This window comes from Monomorium pharaonis, chromosome 9 (assembly GCF_013373865.1).
Source record: "Monomorium pharaonis isolate MP-MQ-018 chromosome 9, ASM1337386v2, whole genome shotgun sequence".
Taxonomy (NCBI): domain Eukaryota; kingdom Metazoa; phylum Arthropoda; class Insecta; order Hymenoptera; family Formicidae; genus Monomorium; species Monomorium pharaonis.
The window spans coordinates 2,651,582-2,677,475 of NC_050475.1; the positions used below are offsets into that span (position 1 = coordinate 2,651,582).

Sequence of the window (25,894 nt, forward strand, 5' to 3'; positions counted from 1 at the left end):
GCAATAGCGCTGTCTGTACACTCGTCTCCCCGGTCATTGTGCAAATCTTGAGGACGATTTGCCGGGCACACCGGCGCGCGAAAGTACGCGAGCGGCTTCGTTCTCGGTTTCACAGAATTAAAAGAAATAAATCTAAAAAAAAGCCTTCTTCTAGATTTATTCATCTCTTGTATAAATTTTAATTTACAAAGGTTTCGGTTTAATCCAGATTTTAGGTTTATACATCTTCCTGCAAGTTTTCGTATTTATTCATTTCGATTATTTCACACGTGTTTATGTGCAATAATAAATCATAAGCGGGATCCTTAACGATCCCGATTCTCCGCTGCAGTGCAGTTTTGCGCAAGGATCGATTCAGCGCCGGCTCTCCTCTGCATTCCTTAATGAGAACGCTATTAACGAGGGGAACGCACGAGGCGCGTCTGAATTTGTGCGTAATAATCGCGCCGGTTCAATTCCTACGTGCGAGTTACCTGACGCTCGTCAAAGCGGCGAGGAGAACGAGGTAAGCGATAATTTCGCTAATTTTCACCGAGGCGCGGACGAGATGGGACCGGAGCGGCGGCGCGGAAACGCGCGACCGAGTAAAAGCGAGGCCGATCTCCGGAGATTTCAATTCGTGCGAGCGTGCCTCGTTCTCTTCTCCCCGATTATCCTCTCTGTCGTTTCTCTCGCTTTCAACGCTCGTCATTCTAAGCTTGCCTTTCAATTTATGCAAATCACACTCGCTTCTAGCGACGGCGCGGCGGTGACGAAATTGCGAAGGGAGAACTCGCGGAGCGGGTAATGAAATAGTTGAATATTACGCGGATTCATTCGGAAAAAAAAACTCTCAGTGAGATTCGAAGATAAAAGAACCGAATTCGGCAGAACATTGAGACAAAGCTACAACAAAATTTGAAGAAAAAAACAAAAAAGAAGCAAAAAAGTACATTCCAAATATTCGTGGCGCAAAGTTCCCAATAATTCAGCAACGTTGTTTGAACGTTATTTGAGTGTTATTTAAAATTGCGTTGTACCGCTTTTTGTTTCTCCGTCGTAATTCTTTCCTCATTTAGCTGGCGGGAGTGACCCGCAATCGAGGACGAAGGTTAATATGTACCTGCCACGGCCAGAGAGTAGCGTTCGCGGCGGGGGAGAGAGAGGGAGAGAGAGAGACCAAAAATAAATTATTGTTCCGGCTCGCGTTCCCGCTCGGGGGTGCGGATCGTTCCCCTTTGTTCCAGCCAGGCCCCCCCTCGGGCCTAACCGTTCCCTTTCCTCCCCTGCCGGCGCGGCGCAGCGCATCCACTCCTCCCCCGTCCTCCTCCTCGTCTCCGCAACGGCGTACCTAATATAATATTCCAGGCAATTACAGTGTTTGCGGATCAAACAGAGGGAACTCGCTTCATCCCCGTCCGTGGCGCGATGCCCACCCTTCTTCCTACGGGGGCTGGTATGCCTTTCGCCCTCCCTCACCTCTCGCGTCGCGACGGCGATGGTGGCGGCGACCGCGGCGACTCGGTGAGAATCGCGCGGATGTGACGGCGGCGGCCCGGATATACGGGGAACGATTTTCTGTCTGGTACCTTCTTTTTAATGGACTCGAGAACGTTGACTGGCACGCCGCGAGATTATTCTACCGCGTGTGCACCCCCCTTCCCCAGGGGATAGGGAGCTTCCGCTTTGGAACCCGCGGATCTACGAGTTTCCGCCTTTCGAAGACTTCACGTCGGAAGACTCCACTGACTTACAGGCTCTTTCGGACTCTTTTAGTATCTTGGAGCGATGAAATTTATGAACTTATTAATCCTCGCAGAACTTCAGGCAATCCACGGAAATTATGCTCCTCAATAACGTCGACATCATGCAATAAATTTATTTAAAAAGAAACTTATTAAAGAGCATCACAACTTCTCGCTAATTCTATTTAAGTGCTTAACTGTATAGAAAATAAAGTTTAATGTAAAAAATTGTAGGAAATATTACACTGAGAAAAAAACGTGTGATATTTGCGACTATAATTTTATAGTAAAATAATTGTAGACAGAAATATCATTTTTATAATAATTATTACTATAACGTTATAATAATCGTATAATTACAGTAAATGCTTATGACTGTTTTGTGGTACAACTTACTTTATTAAAATTTCCATTATATGACAACCGTAAGTTGCATATTACAATTATGAAAACTTTTAATACAGTTTAACCAAACTATAATTCATATTGCTGAATAATTATAAAAATATCGTAGGGTCCAAAAATAACTATAAATTATAATAATAATTACTGCAATTGTTTTTTCTCTTGGTGAAACTATAAATTCTTAGCGAATTGGAAAAAGTGCTTTGAAGAAATCTTAACCCGATGGAAAAATCGAAGGAGAACTGCGTTTCAAAGAGAAGTTGATGAAAGGGAAAGTGAAAGACGCGCCGCTGTCGGGAGGAGAACTAAGTTTAACGTCTCGTTCGCCATCGTCTCACGCGTAATCGTGAGTCGCTGTTTTTTTTTTTCGCTCCGGATCCTCGTGGGTGCCCTCTTCTTCTTCTTTCGTATGCGAGGCAGAAGCGCGGGCTCGCGTTCCAGTTTTTAATCGCGCTTTTGCGGAAACGAAGACGCGACAAACGGGCCTATTGCGTGATTTATATTCCTCTGTTGCGCCCACACCTGGCTCCGTCCGTCCGCTTGCGCGAGTCTTACCTCATTTCAGGTTCCCATAAGCGGGTTCCTCCCGTGTATGTGTGTATGTGTGTGTGTCAGGTGCACGTAGCTTCTTGCGCATGTAGCCCGATCACCACTGTTACAGCTCATCCTCGCGGAGCGTCTACTGTTTCGTCGTGGCGCCAGTTACTCGCGAGATATGAAGGAGAGCATCGTATCCTCTGCGTTCTTATGTTGGATTAATTTAGCGTATATCAAAATATCGAAACTTTTATTTTTGATTTTTAATTTTACCGAAAAAATTGTATTCTCTACTTGAGAAAACATTTTCTTATTTTTGTACTAGCTTCTTCTAAAACAACCACCTAAGAGGAATTTCTTAATTTTAAAGAATAAAGGATAAATTAGTAGTAAATGTTCTTAATTTTTATAACAATATGTAAGTAAGATAAAATTGTGGCATTTACTACAAAATTAATTTTCAACAAATATGAAAAAAATATAACTTTAAAATATTAAACCTTATTGGAATAAAATAAATTAAAATATGTATATTGTCTTAGTTAGACAAATGGATTAACTCTTTTCTTTAATGGCCGCTTCAACCATTATTTAAATATTACAACATTTAATAGTTTAAGTATCTGGTTACAATTAAATTGTAAGGATGTAATTGTTACAGACATTAAATAAAAAACATGGTCTGCGTGGATGTCATTAACCAGAAGTTCGTTAAAATAAATATATTGTTAGTCTCAAAGGATATTCTACAAAAAGAACAATGTTCATTCATTAAGAATATAGTTAAAAAGACTTGCTAAATATATCCTCTCTCATTTCGAGAATACAATTTTTTCGGGGACAGAATTTATGTAAACTCGGTTCTCCGATATCAAAGTAATTCTTCATGCTATTCAATTTTTAGCTTCGAAATATCGAGATCTTTACTTTCATTAACTTTGGCTCTCTCATGTATTCATATTATTTCAATTTTCGGATCCACCGGAACGTGATTTACAAAGCAAGAAAATAAGTATTCGAGACATCTATCGCGATTCTCGATAGCAAACCTTTCCGTCCCAGCGCGACTGAATAATATTGCGTCAGTTTGACTTTCGCGGTGTCATTTTCAAATTGCGACCGCGTCTCCGCCGGAATGTCACGTCTCTAATAAATTCAGGGCGCGCGCGACGTTCCTCCAGGGCGGCCCTTAAATCTCCTCGGTCCTCCGGTTTGCGACCACCGGCAGGTGCCGGGGTGCTTTCGCAAACGCCTCGCGACATCGGTTGCACGAGCACGTGCATCGATCCTCCGAGAGCAGAGAGGGTACGTGCTCGCAAGCGTTGTCCGTTCCGGAGTTCCGCAACCCATTTTTAACCGCAGAAACACCCGGGAGAGCTCGGCATTACGTCTAACGGGCCATCATCCGCTTCTAACGAGCTGAATCACAGAGATTAAATGCTCTTTATGCACCATGACGTAGTATGTAACTGTCGTTGCTCGCGCGCATGGAAGAGAGAGAGAGAGAGAGAGAGAGGGGGGAGGGGGAGGAAATAAACTTCGCCAACAAAGTTGTGAGGAATCGCACCGACGACGACGCGCGGCTCCGGAACTTGCCGTAATTAGAAAATATCACTCGTGTTATTCGTCGCATACGGGGTGCATTTTCACGTCATTTCCGAGGGCGAACTTGAGCGTCGACGCCGCGCGTTATTCTCAGCGAGCACTAGCGTGATCAAACTCCTCGGCCAACTTGTTCCACGTGAAAAGATCGTCTATGCAAATTCCCATGGCCGACTTTGTTTTCTCGGGGAGACCCGTGTTTGAACGTGAAGATGAAAAATCCGCTCGTCGCGGAACGCGCGCGTTTCTCCTTCTCTCACTTTCCATGTCGCAACATCGGGAAAAAATTGTATTTTCTCGCTTAAGAATTTCCCTGTTATTTTTGTAGCTTTGTCTCTTTTAAAAAGCACCAGCAGAATTATCTTAACTTCAGAGAGAATTCTTCTAAAGGGCAAATGGTATTTTTAATTTTTTTTGAGAATGTATAAGTAAAATGAAATTAATAGAAGAGGATAGTTATTAAATTAATTTTCTATAAATATGTAAAAGGAAATGTATTTAAAAAATATTAAACTTTATTGGAACGCGCACTTCATTAGTCGATAAAGATTAAAAAAAAAAAAACACAAAAAAAAACAAAAAAAACGAACTAATAGAAATTATAAATACTGATCTGTAAAAGATGTTATCTGAGATAATTGAGTTCGCTTTTCAAGCCACTTTTTATCACCGTCTCCATCAATTTAACTATCACAATGTTTAAGGCTTTGAACTCAAACGCTGCACTGCAGACGTTAAATTAAAACAATATAATTGTCGCAAACATCAAATGAAATATAGTCTGCATGGACTATAATGTCCAGAATTTCAGAAAGAGTATATTTTAGTTTCACAAAAGATGTATATATTTTAGGAAGAGGAAAAAAATATATATATGTAAATTCTCATTCATTAAAATATGTGTTAAGAGAATTTGCAGTGCTTTTATTTTAAGAATAAAATTTTTTTTTTACTGAACACGCGCGCGACGTCTCGCCACCTCGGCTCACAATAGCAGGGGTGGCGGGGGGAGGTGAGAGGAGACATTATGAACATTTAGAGAAAAAGAGAGAGAGAGAGAGAGACGTACGGTCGCTTGCACAATACGTGCAGGCGCGTTATGCCGCGCACGCGGTTGCTGAAATCCGGCAGGATTTTATTTCCCGCGACTCTTTTGTCTCCCTAACGAGATTTTGCGGGAGATTTGGCGCCCTCCCTCCTCCCCTCTCCCACCCCGGCCGTGCACCACGGGAGCGAAGTACTCGATCGTACGGAACCGAATTACACGGGCTGTTCGCTTGATATTCCGCTCGTCGACTCTTCCTCATCGGATACTTTCATCCCTCCCTCGCCCCCTCTGTAAGCGCGCGCGATCACACACACACCTCCGCCTCTCCTCTCTTTTTCTGTCTTTTTCCTCGCTCGCCGCTACCTGAGCGACTCCGCGACCTGGAACGTGCCGCGATCCTTACGCACGTACACGCATTTTCGTAATTACGAGCGCGTCCGGCAGGCGCGAGTCTCCCTTTGTGCCACCGCCGCGGTATTTCCAACCTGGTGGAACGCTATCGGATAGAGAAGAGAGTGTCACATCCAGGGACATAAAAGTTTTCATGTATAATGATATTTGACCGCACACACGTGTGATTATTACGCTATGTCTGTATTGTGAAAATTTTTTGCGATTATAATATACGTACATAAATAAAATAATTTCATCTCTCTAATCATGCTTTTAGATACACACACACACACACACACACACACACACACACACATCGGAGCTGCAAATCCTATTGGAGTAAGCGTGTTTTTCAACAGAGTAAACACGATCGCATCTATGCATTTTTGAAAATGTAACATAATACAAAATTAGACGAGCTCGCGGACACATGGTTATGTAGAGAGAAATTTCATACATGATTACATATAAAAATTTTTACTCGAGTCGTACTTGAATATTTGGTCATCTCTCTTTTGAATCTTCTATTTTTCGTATACGTCAATGAATCAGTATAATTTCTATATGTCGATATAGATGACATAATCGAAATTTCGACATTTCTGCAATATCGAGCAGGTAATACCGATACACGTACAATAAACGGCGACACGCTAATATCGCTTAATTCGATCGTTCGTGTACACTTCGCTGTCTCTCCGCCGCGGAGGCGTTTACGCAACTTTGGACGTGACTCGTCACGCATTCACGTATATACGCGCGCTGCGTAATTACGCGTCTTTATATATATATATACATATATATAAGATGTTACGAGGAAGTTCGCCGGCTTACAACACGGCGTGTTTCCACCTACCTAAACAGCCGCTCGTTAAAAATACAATAATGACTTGAGTAACACGTGTGAGGATCTCATCATCATAAAATTATTATAATTGATAAATGGCCCGTTCCCCTCCCGGACGAATGCGTGAAAGGCTAATATGCAGTCGCGCTTAAAATTAATTGATAAATGTAACGCATTGTCTGCTTAAAAAGCGGAAGTCAACGTTATGATTGTGGAGCCGGGATTAATTTATTAGCGCGATGCAAATAGACGCGATAAATCATATTAGATAGCCATTAGTGCGCTAGAATAAAATGGCGCTCTCATCCGAATCTGGTCGGCAGCATGTAAAGCGTAGAATATTTCACGTTAATTAGCGCCCCGCGCGAGATTTTCCGGTTGTCTCTTTTAAACAATAATGCGTGCCGTAGGTATAGGTATGTGACCTCAAGGCTCCATCGGGACCATCTCGATATTGCGACGTATACGCGAGTCGTGTTTGTTCTTTCTCCGATTTCGAAATGACGAGAATGCGCAGAGAGAGAGAGAGAGAGAGATGTTTAAATAATACAAATCTGCCAAACACTTTCTATCCGTGCGAACGTCGTGCTAAGTATTTGCATAACTGTTTTGAAACAATATTCAGCGTTATAAAACGATACTTACATCTTTTTATCACGAGTGAATGCGGCTCTATATCTGTCACTGCTGCACAGTTTACGCCGTGAATACGTGGGGAAGAAGTACGTTATTGCTAAATGCTAAAGAAGATATATCTCGATACTTATTATGACAAAACGAGACGGGAGGAGAGGAGAGGCACGGCCGCTTGCACAATGGGATTCAATTTGTTTTCCAATTCAATTTACGTTACGCAACAGCAGCGGGGAGTGAATGCGGTTAAATATCGGTTAAGCCATCGTCCGAGGCGTCACGGACCGGCCGCATCTCACAATGTCCTGGCACGCGTGCGTCCTGTCGGCGGTTCTCACGCTACAGAAACGAGTCCCCGAGCGTCGTCGTCGTCGTCGTCGCGAACGAGAATCGTGATCGCCGTTCCCAAGTCGTTCCCGATTCGGAAAAGCGAAGCTGTCAGACACGCGCGCGTTTCTCTTAATGAGATGATCAGCCGGGGTGGAAGGGGGGGGAGGATCGTTCATTTCAGCATTCCGTCCGTCGACGTCGATGGTGGAATAGGAGTTTCGCGGCCGTGTGAAAGTCGACGGGAAAAACGATGACGGGTCCTCCCGGCCGCGCGGTTACAACGCGAAACCGGCGTGTCCTCTCTGTCTCTCGTGTATTACGAACTTGTTCGTGTAAACGCTGACCCGCTGGGTCAACAGCTGGACTGACTGATCGATATCTATTCCGGGCCTGCACGAAAAGGCACGCGAGCCAGGTATTTAGCGGCACGCGGTTGCGGTGCGGCAGAAACCGGAGGGCGAGTTGCGGTGCGATACGACGGGACGCGGAAAAATAGTGTATTTGTAACGAGTTATGTTCACTGAGAAAAAAAAATGCGTGACATTATGCGACTGTAATTGCATAGTAAAATAATTATAGTCGGAAGTATCATTTTTAAAGTAATTGCCCTGGCGGAAAAATTTCTACGAAATTCTACAAAACTACAAAAATTTACAAAAGTGTTCCTAAAAATTCTAGCATTTTTTTGTAGTTTCTACAGAAAAATGCTAGAATTGGAACACTTTTGTCAATTTTTGTAGTTTTTTAGAATTTCGTAGAAAATTTTTCCACCAGGATATTACTGTTATATTAATAGTAATAATTATATGCTCATGGTGGATGCTTCTGATTGTTTTATGATTTATACAACTTACTATATTAAAATCTCCATTTTAATTATGGTAATAATATCATAAGTGAGAACTTTAATATAATTTAAACAAACTATAATTTATATTTTTAGTTGGGACCAATAAATTATAGTGATATTATGATTACTGCAATTATTTCTTTCCTTCAATATATTACGCCGAGATAAAGAGATGAAAAATCACTGCTGTCACTCGATCGCTTGTTAATTCATCCGCCAATTATTAGTCGTAATTATAATCGGCGTAACTTAATAGTCATTATAAACTTGTTTGGAAAGAGGATCTTAGCGGCTTCTTAGAACGTAATAGTGTTTCTAAATCGATTATTCTTCGCGAAACAATATAGCCTTTAGAGATGTAAAAGAGAGAGTCTATCTCTTTACTAATTCACTCGCCAATTACCCTGTCGCTCATAATCGCACGGTGTATCATTTGGCAATGTCGCTGGATGAATCGAACGAGTGACACGTCGTTCCAGCCCGATGTCAGAAACAGTCTTAATTTAACGTTCGATCGTTCGCAGGCAATGACGTCTGCCACGTAACTCGAAGGGTGTCGTAGGCTAAAGGGAAATAGACCATCATAGTACAACCATCAACTGTGACTGCCTGTAAATTTTCTAATTACGTTAAACCATTTCTTATCGGTCGTAACAATTCGGTAGTTGAAGAACAATTCTTCAAAAACCAAATCCAAAGGCTTTTACTTTTTTGTTTCATGAATATTCAAAATATTAATCAAAACCTAACATTTGTTCTTATATTGATTATATGCCGAGAAAAAATTTATTACTTTTATACTATAAACGTTTAAAGATGAGAAGTTTAATGTTTTTTGAAAATTTAATTTTTTAGGTTTGTGTAATTTTTGTAGTAAACTCGTCAATTAGTTTTAAAAATATTTTTTCCATAATCTATTCTATTGAAATTATATTTATAAAATTGTTATTTTGTGCGGCGTGAAACGTTTTAAGATTTATTTAAGCTTGCAGCGCTGGTTTCAAGATTTACAAAATGACGAAAAATAACTTTGTGCTTAGCTAGCTCGGTTACCTCTTTAAAGTTGTTTCCCGAGATTTTGCGGTTGATAGAACACTATGGAGTCAGCTTTAACTTGAGTGATGGCAAAGATATAATAATAGATGGTATTACTTGTTTCATCATAAAAGTTCTGGAAAATTCCTGGAAACTCTTTAGCTTCGTATTTAACATCGGAAACTTCAATGGACGCGCATAAGAGCAGCACCCGGAGAGGAAACTCGTTCCTACAGTCTTATGCTGAGAATTATTAAAAATTCTTTTTTCTGTCGATTGTTAATTATTAATAAATTTATCTATAATTGCACAATTTATGAAACTGTAGATAACACATAAACCATCAAATTTGTATCCAACAACATATATAATAAAACTTGGATTAAACGGTAAGAAATTTTTCGCACTCGTTCAAGTATCTTTTATATCTACATTTATAAAATACAGAGACCTCCTATAAATTAAAATCCAGTTCTATTAAAAATTATCGAATCTTATATCAGCACTGGAATTCCACGCAATACAACTCTGAAAAGCCTCGATAGAAATAAAGAAAAAAAATACACACATTGGAAATTGGAAGAGGCTGCCGTACTCGTGGAAATAAAGCGATCTTTTCAGGATTGAATATAAGTGACTGTGCAGAACATGGAGCTTTTGATAACGTATCATGTAACGCGCGCTCGTTTTTACTCGCGACCAATATAAAAATACCTTTGACCTTATCTACGTTGATTAAAATTGATCGGTTTTACGCAGGAGTTGAGCGAGTACGGTAGCGCGAACCTGTTACGCAGCCTCGGTCACCCCGACTTTTGACCTCCCTCATCCCCCTTCGGACATTACTGATTCTCAACCCGTTCGTGCACCTGGCCGCTACCTGGCTGCCATTGACTTCGCCTTGATGTCCTTCCGAAGAACGTTTCTGGAGAATATGCGAAAAAGCGAGAGTAATCTCTCACGGTTAACATTGACTTTGCCGAGAGCTTTTACTCTCTCCACGCGTAATATAAAAGTGAGAATAATTGTTAATTAAATTAAATTTAACTTTACAACGTTCGCGAGATATTGTGCGTCGAGGCACAAAGGCAAGGGAAAAACTTCGATCCCTTCGTTACTTTGTCGTTCGTCCGTCGCCAGCGTTTCATATCGACGTCGAACGAGAGGAAAAGAGCAGCGTCCCGTGAGACTTTAATGCTTCATTCAATATAAAGTATTCGGGTTCAATGGGGTATTACAACTGCCGTTAATTAACATGCTGCGCGACTAAGACAAAATTTGCAGGGAAATTTACTTCGCGAATTGCAGTTTCGCTAAAAATGTACGTGAATGTAAACAAAAAGTCGTGTCCTATGATATTTTAGTTTTCGATTTCGTGACTGCCGTCGGACGTGACGAAGTGAAATGCCAACTGGCGGCGTCGAAATTCCAGCCCGCGGCCATTATCCCAGTGGCCGGTGACGTTCGCCGGGACGCGTCTAGTCGAGCGCGTCGTCAAGCGTCGTCGTTTTCGTAATCCTCCCCCGAGCCCGAGGCGGCGAACGAAGGCGGAAGGAAGAAGAGAGCACGGGTGGCGATGTCTCCTGGAAAACTGAGCGCGCTCACGCTCACGGTCGAGCCGCCGCTCAAGGCAGGGTCTCGCAATTTCACCCTTACCCGCGTACCGCGATCGGGTAGTGGCGGTGCGAGAGGGTTGACGATCCGCTGGTTGAAGAGCCACTGGTCGAGGAAGAGGGAGGGAAGAGAGATTTACGTTCGAGAACCCCTTCGAGCGGGGTGGCAGGCAGGCAGGCAGGCAGACAGGCAGGCAAACAGCCCACAGTGGCTTCGCACACAGGTGAGGCCGATATCGACCTGACGCCAGAAATACCGCGCAGCATCGACCGTCGACGTTATACCTGGTCTCGCTCTTCCCCTCCGTCCGCGCCCTCCTCCCCCGTCCCCGGAGGATGCGGCGGAGGGTGCCGTGCAAGTCGATGGTGGAGGGTTTGGGGGCTGACGCACGGCCTCGCCGCCGCCAATCCCTGGGTCCTGGTGGCCGCGGCTGCGCCCTGCCGCGCCTTCCGCGGCGAAGCCGCCGCCGTCGCCGCCGCTCACGGCGACGGTGAGAGAGGGCGCCGCGGCGACCTGGTGGCGGGGAGGACTCCGAGGGCAGACGTTCCAAAGCCACCCCAACGGAGAGACACGCCGAGACGCCCCTGCCATTGGGAGCCCTTCGGTCTTAGTAAGTATCCCGGCCGATTTTCTTCCCTGCTCACCTGCGTCGTCTTCCGTCCTCTCGTCCTCGTCCTACCCTCGGTAAAGGGATGTGTGCGCGTTCCCGCACACGGGGGAATTTCCTCCTCCGCTGGGCGCTCCGCTGCGCGACTCGCTCCGGGGTTCGTTTGGCAGGGATCGGTAGCTTCCGGTTCGGTGATTCGCACAAAATTTCCATGTACTTGTCAATGTTCTTCCCTCCGTTCTTGGTCCTTCGACATTCAGTGGTGCGAGAATTTCGTCTCCTCGTCTTTCCTGCAGCTTCCCTCGGAAATATTTATTTTAAAGCGATGGCGATCGAATTCACGGGAAACGATTTTCCGATTTCCTTAGCCGACTCTTATTGGTATTCCATTTTCCAAGTTTGATTCATTTAGTGTTAAAATGCTGTCCTTACAACGATGTCATCGAGTTTTTTTAGCGGGGCGATTTTCATATAAATTCCTTCCGTATAGTAGAGCAATATTCTTTCGTGACTTATTTTCACCCTTTCCCCTTTCTTGCTTTGCTAAATGTCACCGGTGACAAAATGGCTAGAACCGCCGTTAGCGTACATATTTTACACACAAGTAATATTACACTCTTAATCATTTAGTCTACAATTTTTATGTTAATCTTTCGATTTCCGTTTCTATTTCTCACGACAATACTGTTACAATTTTCAGTGCGATATAAAGTTGAATCAAAAATCAAAAAGTAACCTGAATAACACTATGTCGTTGGTATGTCAATTCTTTCTTTCATTTGTGTGTGCTTTAGCAGTTTTATTAACGGGAAAATGTCTATCTTAATTCAACGGTTTTTTTTAGATACTAGATTGCAATCCAATATCTCAGAATTTTAGATTGGGATTGATCGAAAGTTAAATAGAACGCGAATATTTCTACTTTATCGTTAATTTATAACCGTATAAACCAATTAATAACCGTAAAATAACATTTACTATCAGAAGGTGATAAGAAAATTACGGGATTAAGAATTATGTGAGATTTTACAAAGCGATGTATATATTTCCACCCGAATTCCTCGAGTGCAGCTCGCTGCATAATGTTGCGTAAACGCCAATCAACGCCAAGAAAAACCCCAGTGTTTCAGTTGAAAACTTGCGATCACACCTAATAGGGGAATATCCGTCGCAGCTTCCCCCCTTTCTCTCTCGCCCCCTCTGCAAACAACGGCGCACGAAATAACACGTGGCTGCCAAATAACTATATTGCGATAAGGTGCAAGGGGAGGTAGCAAAAATTACCTTGGGAAGCCACGCACGTGTGTAATGCCCGGTCTTCCTCAAATGTGCACGGTATAGGACTCCGGGGATGTTATAGATAGACGCAGAGACGCTAAATTTAAATCCGCCCATTGGTAACGCGCGTACATAAGATAATAGAAAGGTTAGTAAAAATTGTGTCGATAGTATATATGCAAGGGGGAGAGAGCGCGTATGAATATGTAGAGTACGCGTTCGCACGACAATGTATGTTTGCCTCACGCGCGATTGCGATGGGTTAAAAATATGACGACGATGAATTTCAACTCTCCCGAAGGTCGACGGACTCTGTCCCACCCTTCGACACACATTCAGTTCTTTTTTTTTCTCTCTCTCTCTTTTTCTCTCTCTCTCTCTCTCTCTTTCTTTCTCTCCGTAAAAGGGGTACAAATTGTACCCTCACATCTAACTCCATTATTAACGTGTATATAGTCTCGTAACTCTTATTCTAATATATTATATCAGGGTTTTTGTGGTAGAAAGGAGCTACTTGAACTCGGGTTACTAGATCACCTGGCTGTTTTAATTCTCCCCTCTTCCTGTGATTATTATTTAATAACGCTTGACCCAAATCAAAGACACGCAGTTAAACCCATATACTTCTATCTTCCTGGGCCGATGAGCGAATCAATCATTGTCCCTCATAACGGTCCTTCCGAAATATAACCGACCGGAAAATGTCGCCGTTGCAGACTCGGTTGTAAACTCGGCTGAAAAGGTGGAGGGCCCGGGGACGCGAGGAGCCAAGGAGTCGGTGAACGACTCGAAGGACGAAGACGGATCGGACGTCGCCTCAACTTTGAGCGGCCTGCTCGCCGGTCTTCCGACCTTGGCGGGCCCCCAACGCCTCGCCAGCTCTCTCAAGCAGAAGCTCGCCAGCAACTCCGGTGAGTCGGTGAAACGCTGGTGATTCCTTTTTTTTTCTCTACCCCCACCCTCCTTTTTTTCTTCTTCACGCGCGGCGTTCTTTCGTGTACACATACACCTGGGGGAGGCTTTCGAGGTTGCCGCGGTGGAGCCTAGTCGTCGATCGATCGCGTTGCGCCATTAACGAGAGTCACGGCGGTGGCGGCGGCGACGATTGACAGGCGCCATTTCGCAAACGCGCGAAAAAGGAATACGCGAGGAGGCCATCCATCGCGCCGCTCCTCCGAATGGTTGCCCGGAGGTCTCTCTTTTAAATGTTAACCCGCGTGTTACTGTAGTAATTTATGATCGAGCGGAGTACGCGCGTCTTTTTATCTTCGTAAAATATTCCTGACAAATATCGGAATAACGATAGAACTAAATGAATAATGAAACTAACGTGCGAGATCCTTCGATACGCCGACTTCGGACAAAGCGCTTATTTCCCGAGAGAAATAAACTAGATCGAAGTGGAATCTCTGTTAATCTCTAGATCTAGGAGAGAGATTTGAAAGAATTAGCGAGTTGCATTTAAAAGAAAAACTGCTTACTTTAGCGCAATTCCTTCCTTTTCCATAAAGTATTCTAGCCATTAAATTCTAGCTTCTAATAAAAATGACGATAATGGGGCAACGCAAGTAAAAAATGTCGCATAAACGTGAACTTGAGTAATCAAAAATTTTTACACTACGATCTTTACCTGAACTCTTTGATGTACATGTTAACTTTTCTTATTTTCGAATCGAGGAGAAAAGAAAACCCCGCGACACAGTCTAATCTTTCCTTTGCGTTTTTCTTAATTGGTCATTGTTTCAACGACCGATAAACTCGACAAGAAACAGTATCGCCCACAATTGTTACTGTCGAGCTATTCCTTTCTGCGCCAACACCCGTGAAATGATTAGCGACGACCTCGAAGGCGAGGACGTCACGTCTCTCACCCTCGCCTCTTGTCTTCTCGACGCTTTTTTTTCGCGCTGTTTTTATCTCCGTAATGCGATACGATAGCAAGGCTCGCTCAGGTACGTAGAGTTGATCTCGCGGCACCTTATCGTGGGGGAGCCTTCATCAGCTGTCGCGCGTTCTCTCTCTCTCTTTCTCTCTCTCTCTCTCTCTCTTTCTGTTACGAAGGCCACGAAGGAAAACTAAGCCGAGTGCGGGGGGGTTTGCGTTTCCGCAACGTGTTTCTCTCCCCGCACGCAAGACTGCAATATCATATCAGTGTTTTGCGGGGGACTATGAAATTGGGGGTGGGAAGAAAGGGGTTGAGTGACGGGTGGATGGATGTCGTTTCGCGCTGATCACTCAGGCCGGGTCAGGGCTCCCCTATCTTCTCCTCGGCAACTCTCTTTCCCTCAGTCCCGAGTCGCTTCTCCGATGAATCCGCGTTCTCGCGAAACGTCGGTTTGCCGTAGAGGCGCGTAGAAGCGCGCGCGCGCGCGTTGTACGTGCGCGCACGTCAAGTCAGTTTGTATCCGCGAGCTAATCGTTGCCAAATCGGTGATCTGTTGTAGGTTACCCCCGGCCCGGCCTGATGCGCGCCGCCCCAATCGCGACGATCTCCTCGTCACGCTCGCTTCCCGAGGTCGCACGACTGGTTGTGACCACGGTTAGTTCCTTCCACTAAGACATACACAAATAAAAAGACCCGGAAGACCGCCGGAAGTCGCACTACCGCGGGCGACTACCTAGGAAAAACCATGACGACGATACCGATAATCAACATGGAGTTCGGCGAGCTCAAGGAGATCATCTGGTCGAAGCTGCAGGAGCCGAAGGCTCAGCGCAAGCTGGTCCTGGTCATCGTCTCCATAGCGCTGCTACTGGACAACATGCTGTACATGGTTATAGTACCGATCATTCCCGATTACCTTAAATACGTCGGCGCGTTCGGGGATATCGAGGAACCACCGGTCAACGCCACCGGGCCGCCCGTGCATCACGGCCAGGACTCCGCCACGGGGGTGTTGTTCGCGTCGAAGGCGATCGTGCAGCTGATGGTGAATCCGTTCTCCGGCGCGTTGATCGATCGGATCGGCTACGACATCCCGATGATGATCGGTCTCAGCATCATGTTCCTCTCGACCAGCGTGTTCGCGTGCGGCAAGAGTTACGGCGTGCTGTTCTTCGCGAGGAGCCTGCAGGGTGTCGGCTCCGCGTTCGCGGACACCGCCGGCCTCGCCATGATCGCCGATCGCTTCACGGAGGAGTCGGAACGCTCGAAGGCGCTCGGCATCGCCCTGGCGTTCATCAGTTTCGGCTGCCTGGTCGCGCCGCCGTTCGGAGGCGCCCTTTACCAATTCGCCGGTAAGGAGGTGCCGTTCCTGATCCTGGCGTTCGTCAGCCTTGCGGACGGCTTCATGTTACTGCTGGTGATGAAACCGATCAAGGAGCAGCTGCGCGACCGCCACCACGAGCAGAAGTCGACGATACCGATCTGGCGGCTGCTGATGGACCCGTACATCGCCGTGTGCGCGGGCGCCCTGATGATGTCCAACGTCGCGCTGGCCTTCCTCGAGCCTACGATCTCGCTGTGGATGGAGGACACCATGACGCACGACAACTGGAAGATCGGAATGATCTGGCTGCCGGCCTTCTTCCCACACGTGATCGGCGTCGTGATCACCGTGAAAATGGCCAAGCAGTATCCGCAGTATCAGTGGCTGATGGCGGCGGGCGGCCTCGCGCTCGAGGGCCTCTGCTGCTTCATCATACCGTTCTGCAGCTCATACAAGTCGCTAATGGTACCGATCTGCGGCATCTGCTTCGGTATCGCGCTCATCGACACCGCGCTACTGCCCACGCTCGGCTATCTGGTGGACGTTAGGTACGTGTCGGTGTACGGCAGCATCTACGCGATCGCCGACATATCGTACAGCGTGGCGTACGCGGTGGGTCCGATCATAGCCGGCGGCGTCGTCGAGGCGATCGGTTTCGTCGCCCTGAACATCGGCATCGCCTTCTCGAACCTGCTCTACGCGCCGGTCCTCTACTATCTGCGTCACATCTACGATTTCAAGCCGTTCCAGGACGAGGCGAACATACTGATGCAAGACCCGCCCGACAAGGAGTATCAGACGTACGTGCTGCAGGAGCAACGACCGATCAGCGGCGAAATCGGCAATCACCTGAACCAGACGCGCATGGAGACGAATATCGATCAGGGCTACGATCAGGGCTACCAGACGACGGGGCAGGTCGGAGGATACGATCAGCGCGCCGGCGGTTACGGCGCCAAGAGTGCAATGGGCTACAACCAGCCTGCTCACGAGCAGCCGCCGGTCTACAATCAACCGGGTGGCTACGGTCAACCGGGCGACTACGGCCAGCAAAGGAATTACGCGGCCGAGCGCCAAGATCAGCGGGGTCCTCAGGGCGACGTGAATCCCTTCAGGAGGCCGGACGTGACGGATCAGCGGCCGGCCGGGGACAGCAACCCCTTCAGGCAAGGGATGTACTAGAGCGCCGCCGAGTGTCGCCGAGTAAGCGATCTAACCGATCGAGCGCGCGTCCCCTTCGCTCGAGAGTGCGTTCGAGAGTCTTCATGACAGGCTTCCACTTGTATCGGCAAGAGAGAATTCGACGTTGCATCCGCGGGTTGCACGGCGGCTCGGCGGAACATCCGGCAGCGATCACGACGGCGATCGTGATGCTCGATCGGGATCAGAGGGAGAGATTGCCGACCACGCCGCGGCGTCCCGCCGATCTCGATGTCATACTCGGAGTATCGTCGGTGTTTACCGGGGACGGCTTCCAAAGTGATTGATCCCCTCGAAGCTCTCGCGATGGGTTCACATCCGCGAGCGGTGAATCCTGACGGTCCTGGCATCCGGTCGAGGTTCCGCGCGCAGCTGGTAAATACGAATCGCGAGGAGAGAGGGGGGAAAGGAAGGAGATGGGGAGCGTTGCTGGACACGCGACGTTGGAAACGTGAGACGAGAGAAGTGGAGGGGAAAAGGGTCGGGCGAGCACGTGGAAAGGACAGTGGTCGTCTTCGTCGGAAATAAGGACCTCGTGGAGAATAAAAGTCGCAACATCGAAATAAAATTAGAGTGAGAAGACGAGGGGATGTGTGTCGGTGTTATGTCGGAGAAAGGAGAAAAGACAGCGTTATCTCCTTTATGCGAGAGGTCATTGCGCGAAGTGCAGTAGAAGGAGAGAAGGAGGATTCACGACCGCGACGAAGGCTTCCCGTCAGCAAGGACCTTCGCTCGCGGATTGCCGCTGGGCAAGTCTTGAGTTTTTAACGCTTTTCGTTGATAATCGTTCTACATTGCTGAACGAAAAATATCATATCACTAATTAAGGCGTCAGAAAAGTCTAGGTAGTAAGGTTTTAAGTTAAGTAGGCGATTGTATAGGGGGTTGTGACACGGGCGGTCGATTTGCCCCACGAATCGCTCTGTATTGGTAAAGTACTCTCGTCCCTGCTTCGAGTTTTAAGTAATAAACGTCACGTGAACAATATTTTAATAGTAAAATTTAGATTACGAGAATGTTATTTTTGGTGACACGAATCTGAAACTTTTATGTGCGCGTATAAAATCGTTACGTATTTTCTTATTAACAATAATTTTTCTAGTATGAGTAAGAGTGCATTATAAGCGTTGAAAAAAATGGCAAATAATAATTAAAATTGTTTTATTAAAGATTTTTAGTCTATTCAATTTTCAATGTCTGCAAACTTGCCTTTCTTTAAACCTTGTAACCAGTCGTCGACTTAAGAAAAAATTCGAAAAAAAGTTATCCTACTTTAATAGAATTTGAAACGATGCCTTTTGCAATTTATACCAATAAAGCAGATATAATTGTTATTGTTGCTATAATTGTTAGAATTCTGAAGAAATTAACTTCTATTCTGTTAAATAAATAAAAATTGATACATTCTTTTCATTCGTAGTTTCCACCCTAAAGTTTCAATAAGATTCTTCTCTTCTAATTTTTTGTTCCTTCGCGTCAACTTTATGCGTCAACTTCTTTTGCACTAACCGAGTACTTTGCCGCAATAATAGAGCAATACCAGTACCAAAGCGCGAGCGCGTCAAAGTAAACATATCTGTATTTTTATGAGATTACTTTTCTAATAGTAGAGATATATTTCGTTTGAACCTTGTCAGGGGAGGTTTGATTCACGCGGCAAGTGTCGCGTGTGATATCTAGACGTATCTAGGCATGCATAATAATTTCTATATGTATGTAAATATATCAAAAATTTCATTATGTGTCGGAGTGACTTGGACGCAAGGTTTGGCGGCGACTATCGCAAACTGCTCTCACCGTGTAAGAGACGTTTCTATTTATTTCAGATATACCACTCATTGTATTTTATTGTTATCTCTTCTACTGTTTATTCTTCTGTTTTATTTATTATTTTTAGAGCTATATTCCACTATACTATTTCAATCAATTATGTTACCCTTGCTTTTTCGTAACGTATAGCACAAATGAGTCTGAAAAAAAAACAAAGCTCCCTATTCAAAGATTATTAAGAGGAAAATTATTTAAATATCGCGCAAAAACTTGAATCTTCTCCCCGCGATATCCGCCAAGCCTTACGACCGAGGGCGCAGCACACATTCGTACCTACTCGTCAATACTAAGGAAGCGTCGCGAGAAGTAAGTAAATAAGTTGTTAATTAACTAGCACTATATACACTATATACCGGCACGGCGATATCACCGCCGCCGGCGTGTTGGACGCGAAAAGAAGGGGTTCCTCGATCGCGCGGGGAATCCGCTTCGCCTCGCGTCGATCGGACTTCAGGACCACTCGCCCGGATCATCGTCGCGCGGATCCTCGAGGATCGATTCGCGAGTGCTTTGAGTTAATTCAGTGCCTGAACTTCGCAGTTTTTATCCCTGTGGTCGCGAGACTCGTAGTACGAATAACTGTAAAGCTCTCCCCAGTAAAAGATCCAAGCAGGTAACCCGACCTAAAGTAACGTAGACACACACATACACACACACACACACACACACACACATACACACACATACACACACACACCACACAAAATTAGACCGCTATACATATGTACCTAACATAGATTATACGCGTTTTTTTTTGTTTTATAGCCGTGGAAGAGAGAAGAGCGTGTTTTATCTGCGCAATGGCATTTCGTTTCTATGAGCTGGCCTCTAAAGTTAGGGATTTTATCGTAACGGCAACGTCCAGCCTGTTGATTATCGTCGCGATTCCGCTAAATAAAATCAATCCGATAAGATCTTGAAATAATGAAATAAAGGATCTTGTGCTTCTAACTCTCTAATAGTGAAATGTCCCTTTAAATGTCCCCTTTTAGTTCAAATGTATAAGTTAAAATAATTAGATATAATAATAAAATTCTACACAACGTATTGCCAATTACTTTGACGGAAATTCTTTCGTTCCTTATTTGAAAAATACATATTTACGATAATTGCACATTAATCTTACGTCTTTTCGATTGGACCAGCGAAGTCGAGCTACAATGTCGAAGACGATAATGACCGGCAAGACGTTGCGTCAGTTGCACTACGGTTATACATACACATTACACACATATCTATATATATATATATATATCGTATATACGAAATTATATTCGTAGCTTCTTCTGCTCTTGTAAATATATATATTGCGCGTGAAAGGGAGAGGAAAGCGGCTTTTTCCTTCGCGCGGATACGTCGCGTATCGAGTGCCCCGGAACTACCGTCAATCCTTTCCACTTGAAACATTTTTTTCTTTATCATTACTTTCGTAATAAAAAGCCACAACGCTTCTGTCAAAGCCCTCTGTTAAAACCGCTCTGAATTGGATATTTCGTTATCCGCTTTTATCCGTGCAGCTTTAACCGCGAGGAAATGACTCGCTCCACTTTCGAGCGTATATATTTTTGATGATCAAAGCCGCAATGATCGACGTTCAGTTGTCCGTTTGACCTATAAGCCTTCATGCTCCCCGACATTCGCGACGGTAGTCCCGGTAGTACTCGGTATATCTTGCCTACTTGTATCATATCGTTCGTAAGTGTTGTGAACGCGACGCGGTGTGTGTACGTGAGCATAAAATCCTCTTTCTTCTGCGTCGGGACTGAAGGCCAGTGCTGGGCAAAGGTGGTTATTGTCCTGACACTCGTAGAAATAGAACCTGGGGATCTTAAAAGCGAAATAGCAGAAAACTGGATTTTCTGGGAAAATGAGATAAGTTTCTTCTTGAATAAAGAAGACGAGACGTACGCATTTTCTCTCTGGCGTGTCTTGAAAAGTTGTCACGTGAGTCGCTTCTTTACGCTGAGAGCGTAGCGGCTTTTAAAAGTTTTACCGCCGCAAACAAAAGACCCTTTGTGCTGGGAAAAGTTATTTTGTCCTTAAGAATTATTTCTCCCTCGAGAAAGAAAACATTGCTTTTGAGATCCCCAGCTAATTATACGATAAGTGAAAAACTCGCTGTTATTATACACATACACATATTTTGTTAAGTTTCGATAATTATATGATGTATTTGTTATAATTATAAAGTCGGAGCGAAAATTTTCCCTATATATTGTGTACAGAAGATCCCTAAATTCCACATATTGATAGCTTGTAGATAATTATTTATCAGACGAATTCGCGGATTATTCGTTGCTTCTCCTATGCTTGGGAAAAAAAATTCTAAATTACCTGAAACAATCTCGAGCCCTCGAGATACGTTAAGGCTTCTAAAGTAGTTGATTGTGTAAGTAACTTCCTCAGTGGCACACACATACGTCGTGCGAGACAAACGGTGCGCAAAGTGCGTCCTGTATATCGCGTGAAACCTTGCTCAGCACTATCGGGTACGACGTTTAGAGTGAAAACACGGGCGCTAGTTTCCCAACGATATTTTTCTCACCTCGAAACCTCGAGTCTAATTCCCAAGTGTTGCGAGGCGACGGGAGCAGTCCGTTACGACAGAAAAACGTTCGCAATATACGTGAACACATATCATAAGAAGGGAGAGGCGAGACGCGTGGAGAAATGGTCACCGGGATTATATGTATCTAATTATCCGTGAATAATGCATATTATCCATGCGCGATGAAGTGCATCCCGAGAAATTATCCGTAAGCGTAGCGTAACTTAAATGCAATACATCCGCACTTTGCGCATACACACACACACAGATACACGTACATATATACATACATATATACAAATGTACAGACGTACCAGGCAAGACATCGATACATGCATACACTCGCGATTCTATACGTATACGCAAAGACACATTATGTATGTATATTTTATTTGAAAAACCAAGTAATTCGAAATGCGTATGTAATTGAAATCCTATGACACTGTAATGTTGTTGAACCGGTTATTAAAGATGTCATTGTTACCGAAGAATACCACGTGTTGCACTTTATGCTACGATTCATATTTAATTAGACAAACACATGAAAATCTATTTGGATATTTTTTTTCGAGATCTAAATTAAAATAGTTATTTTATTATATTCTGAAAATTTTTGATCCTCATATGTTTTTCAATTACGAAGTAATAAAAGTAAATTAGAATAATAAGTTGGATATTAAGCCGATATGTGAATGACACAAGAAATAAAAAGAAATACCATTTTTTCGATTAAGCAGATCTTGATACTTGACAATATTCTCATAATAATTATTAAATATATCTTTCAGTTCTATAAATTGCGTGCTGATAATTGTCAGACTTAAAACACCATCGTAAACTGAAACAAGAAATAATGTTTAAAGTTAATTTGACTAAATTTAATAATAATGCTGCTTTAAGTCTGACAATGAAAATATATCATTAAACATTAAAAATTCGCTTCGATTAAAAAATGGCACCTCTTCTCTCATTTCCATAAAATAAAAATATTAATAAAATATAAATCTTTGACATGTAATGGGATAGAGGAAGAGGCTCGCAAATATCAATTTTTTATAAATCCATCCTTACTCAAGCATCATGATTATAATAGAATCTATCCTCTCCGTTTGCTCGCTTGCGAGAGAGAAAGAGAGAGAGAGAGAGAGAATCAGCAGTACACGCTGCAGATTCATATCGATATCGCATACCGCGGGACGCTGCAAAGAGTTGGTATGAAAAGGAGGAGGAGGGGGAGAGGCGAGGAAAGGGCTTAAGCCCTTAAGAACATTGTCGCGCGGCACGCGCCGCGCGGGATTCGGGCGTAATGAAAAAGCGAGCGCGGAAAAGCGAGCGAGAGGAGCGAGGCATTCACGGGATGTCTGCGGGGCCCTATAGTGTCACCGTAACCCCATCAAAGTGTAATAATATTTATATTAGGGTGCAGCCCGACAGGGAGAAGGGAAGGGTGCGTAGGGCTGGGGTGAGCGAGATGCTTCGAGGGGGATGCTTCCTACCCGTCTCACTCTCTCCCATCCGCTGTACCGGGTGTCTCCTGGTAACGACCGGCCTGCACGACTCGTTCATTCCGCAGATATCGATCGTGGCCCCGTTAACGAGCACGCCGCATCGATAACGCTGCCCGCACCCCCGCCGTTCCCCGCGCCGCATATGACGTACGTATACACGCGAATAACGTGGCGCGCGGCCGTGTAAACAGAGCTTTGGATCGCGATTACGTGAACTTTGTCAGCCTTCGCCCGAGGACAACGATTATGGCGTAAAGTTTTAATAGGAACGTGGCAATTTCGTTGATTTGCTTTTCATTGTGAAAGAAAATTGACTTTGCGTGTTCATCATTCCCAACGAGGTTCCTCGCTGAAAAAAAAAGTGAAACGGTCTTTCCTTAAAAAGGACCGCGTGAATTTTCAATCTGAGACCGATGAGCGAGAAGAGGCTTTAATAAATTGATTAGGGTAATCTCCGAAAATTTGTACAAACTTTAGAGTAATCAGCTTAAGGTAAAAGGATAGTTATTAAGACTTTTAACCATGGAACTGTATAAAAGGTACGAAAAAAAAATTAACGTCCTAATATTAATTCAGATTCTATTATATTCGGAGATAACACAGCCGAGGAAGAAATGATTGTAATTTTCTATTATGAGAGACGTGAGTCAGACCCCAGCTTACAAACACCAGCGAAGGTACAACAAAGGCGATGATAATGCAACGAATCATTTCCTAACTTGTTACGTCTAATTATCAGCGTAACAATTCGTCTCGGAACTTCGTCTTCGTTTCCTCGCTTATACGGCAAAGCGTTCCCTTGTGCGAACCGTCTGTTTTGCGGGAGTTACGTAAGCACCGTGTACATAGGTAATACTTTGGCCGTGTATAATCATCTTCTCAGATCTTTACATGTCCCAGATCGCAAGGTTGTCCCAGATTAAGGTTGACGCGTCGGCGAGCTGTTTTAAGACGCGAATATCGATTCACGTCTATTCTCGCTGCCTATAGCGGTGCCTCGTATTTTTGGTACATTTCCCGCGGAAAATGGGGACTGGCGTTTCCATCGAATTTCTGGCTTCGTTTTTTTTTTGCCCGTTTTTTTCCCCCCCAGCAAATATTTCTGTAGCGTTCCCGCGTTTGAAGTTTGACCTGGATTTTCCACCTCTCTCGCGCGGATGCGCTTTCGATGATTCCAGCGGACGGAACTTACTGTCGCGTCCTTTCGGAGACTTCAACGAGATCTTCGAGGACTTCAACGAATTGTGACAGTTTGAACTTTGAACCTGATATCGCGATATACGTCCGCGAACGAGAACAGGCCAATAATATGAAAGAAAATTTGTACGAGAATGCCGGAAATATCTATAACAAATTTATTTTATTCCTTAAGAAAAATTGCAGATTATTTTTTTTTTTTTTCATATTAATATATCATTTCATATATACGGAGAAATAAGAAAAGAGATAGCAATGATTTCTGTGATGTCATGATATCCAAATGATAAAATAAATGAAATAAACGAAAGAATCAATCTTTTATTTTATTTTATCAATATATATCAACCATGCGAAATTTTATTCTTGAACCAAACAATAAATTTATCACTGGGCGTCGTGTGCCCTAATTTACTTCGAGCTAATGAATCCGGTAGCACCGAATGCAAGTTTGACAATTATTCGAGTTCGCCAGTAGGAATTCCGCCAAGAATATCTCGAGAACATCTCCAAAGCAGCAAACGAGCCGACAAATTGGATTCGCGGGACGCTGGACGTGTAACGTCGGTAGATGCGCGATGGTCGGGATAAGGTGGTCCACACCAAACTCGATTAGGCTTCTGGCGTCTTTCCCCCCCCGTCCCCCCTCGCTCCTCATCCAGGATCCCCGCGACCCCTCGAGATTGGCTAGGCACGATTAATTGACGGTAGTCCCTTCGAGACTTCTCGACGAGATTCGAAACGACAGCTACGAATTCCAGAAGGGAGCGAAGAAAGGCATAAGGGTGTACGCACTCGACGTCGATCCGTGTCGGGTGTCAGTGCTTTAAGATTAAGTCATTTAGCTTAACTTGTTGATCGTGAGTTTACACTGTCTTGGAATGCGAGAGTTCGAGGAGAAATCTTACTATACGGTGTAATTAAGACGCTATATAGTTAATTAATTAAAAATATCCCGAATTTTCGACAGTACTACGAATCTACAGTGCTTGCAATCGTTATTATCGAAGATTACCTATTGCAAAGCTTATTTAACTAAACTACTAAAGAGTAAAAGCTCTCGGCAGAGTTGTACTTTCTAACGTACTCTCCAATTACCTTATAACGTTCTATTCTATCGTGCGCGAATAGATCGTTAAATATTTCAATCGGTTCACTTATAGCGTTTCATTTGTCTATTTTGTATAACCGTGCCGGATGGCAAAAGCGGAGAATCCATGACATAATCGTGTTACACGTTCATCGATTACGATACGGCCGTCATTACGTATCTCCCCCTTGGGTACGAGCCCATTTATCATGCCGATACATGCGCCTATCGTTAGTGACCGACTGTTAATGCTCGCTAATTAATGACCCCCACGGCGGCCGCCGCGGTCGAAATTCACGACGGGATCTAGAATGAGAACTCAGCTGCCATTTGTCTTCGGCCGGAGGCTACGTATGGGAAATAAGAGAGCGAACTCTATGATGTCATCGTATCGCGTGTGAAAAGCAGC

General features: G+C 44.3%; 2 protein-coding genes across 2 annotated transcripts in view; both read left to right on the forward strand.

Moving 5' to 3' along the window:
- Positions 1-11,496: 11,496 nt before the first annotated feature.
- LOC105831894 (choline O-acetyltransferase) overlaps positions 11,497-25,894 on the forward strand; it is a 92,011-nt gene continuing 77,613 nt past the window's right edge. Inside the window, exons 1-2 of the mRNA XM_036291672.1 lie at positions 11,497-11,628; positions 13,620-13,814. The gene's annotated coding sequence lies outside the window, so the exon portion shown is untranslated. The remainder of the gene's footprint in view (positions 11,629-13,619; positions 13,815-25,894) is intronic.
- On the forward strand, positions 15,407-22,423 carry LOC118644029 (vesicular acetylcholine transporter). The gene has a single exon (XM_036291681.1). The coding sequence runs from the start codon at positions 15,534-15,536 to the stop codon at positions 17,292-17,294; it is 1,761 nt and encodes a 586-aa protein (XP_036147574.1). The 5' UTR covers positions 15,407-15,533; the 3' UTR covers positions 17,295-22,423.

Bases quoted from the DNA above. Each gene is read 5' to 3' on its own strand.
- LOC118644029 (XM_036291681.1), top strand. From the start codon at position 15,534: ATGACGACGATACCGATAATCAACATGGAGTTCGGCGAGCTCAAGGAG.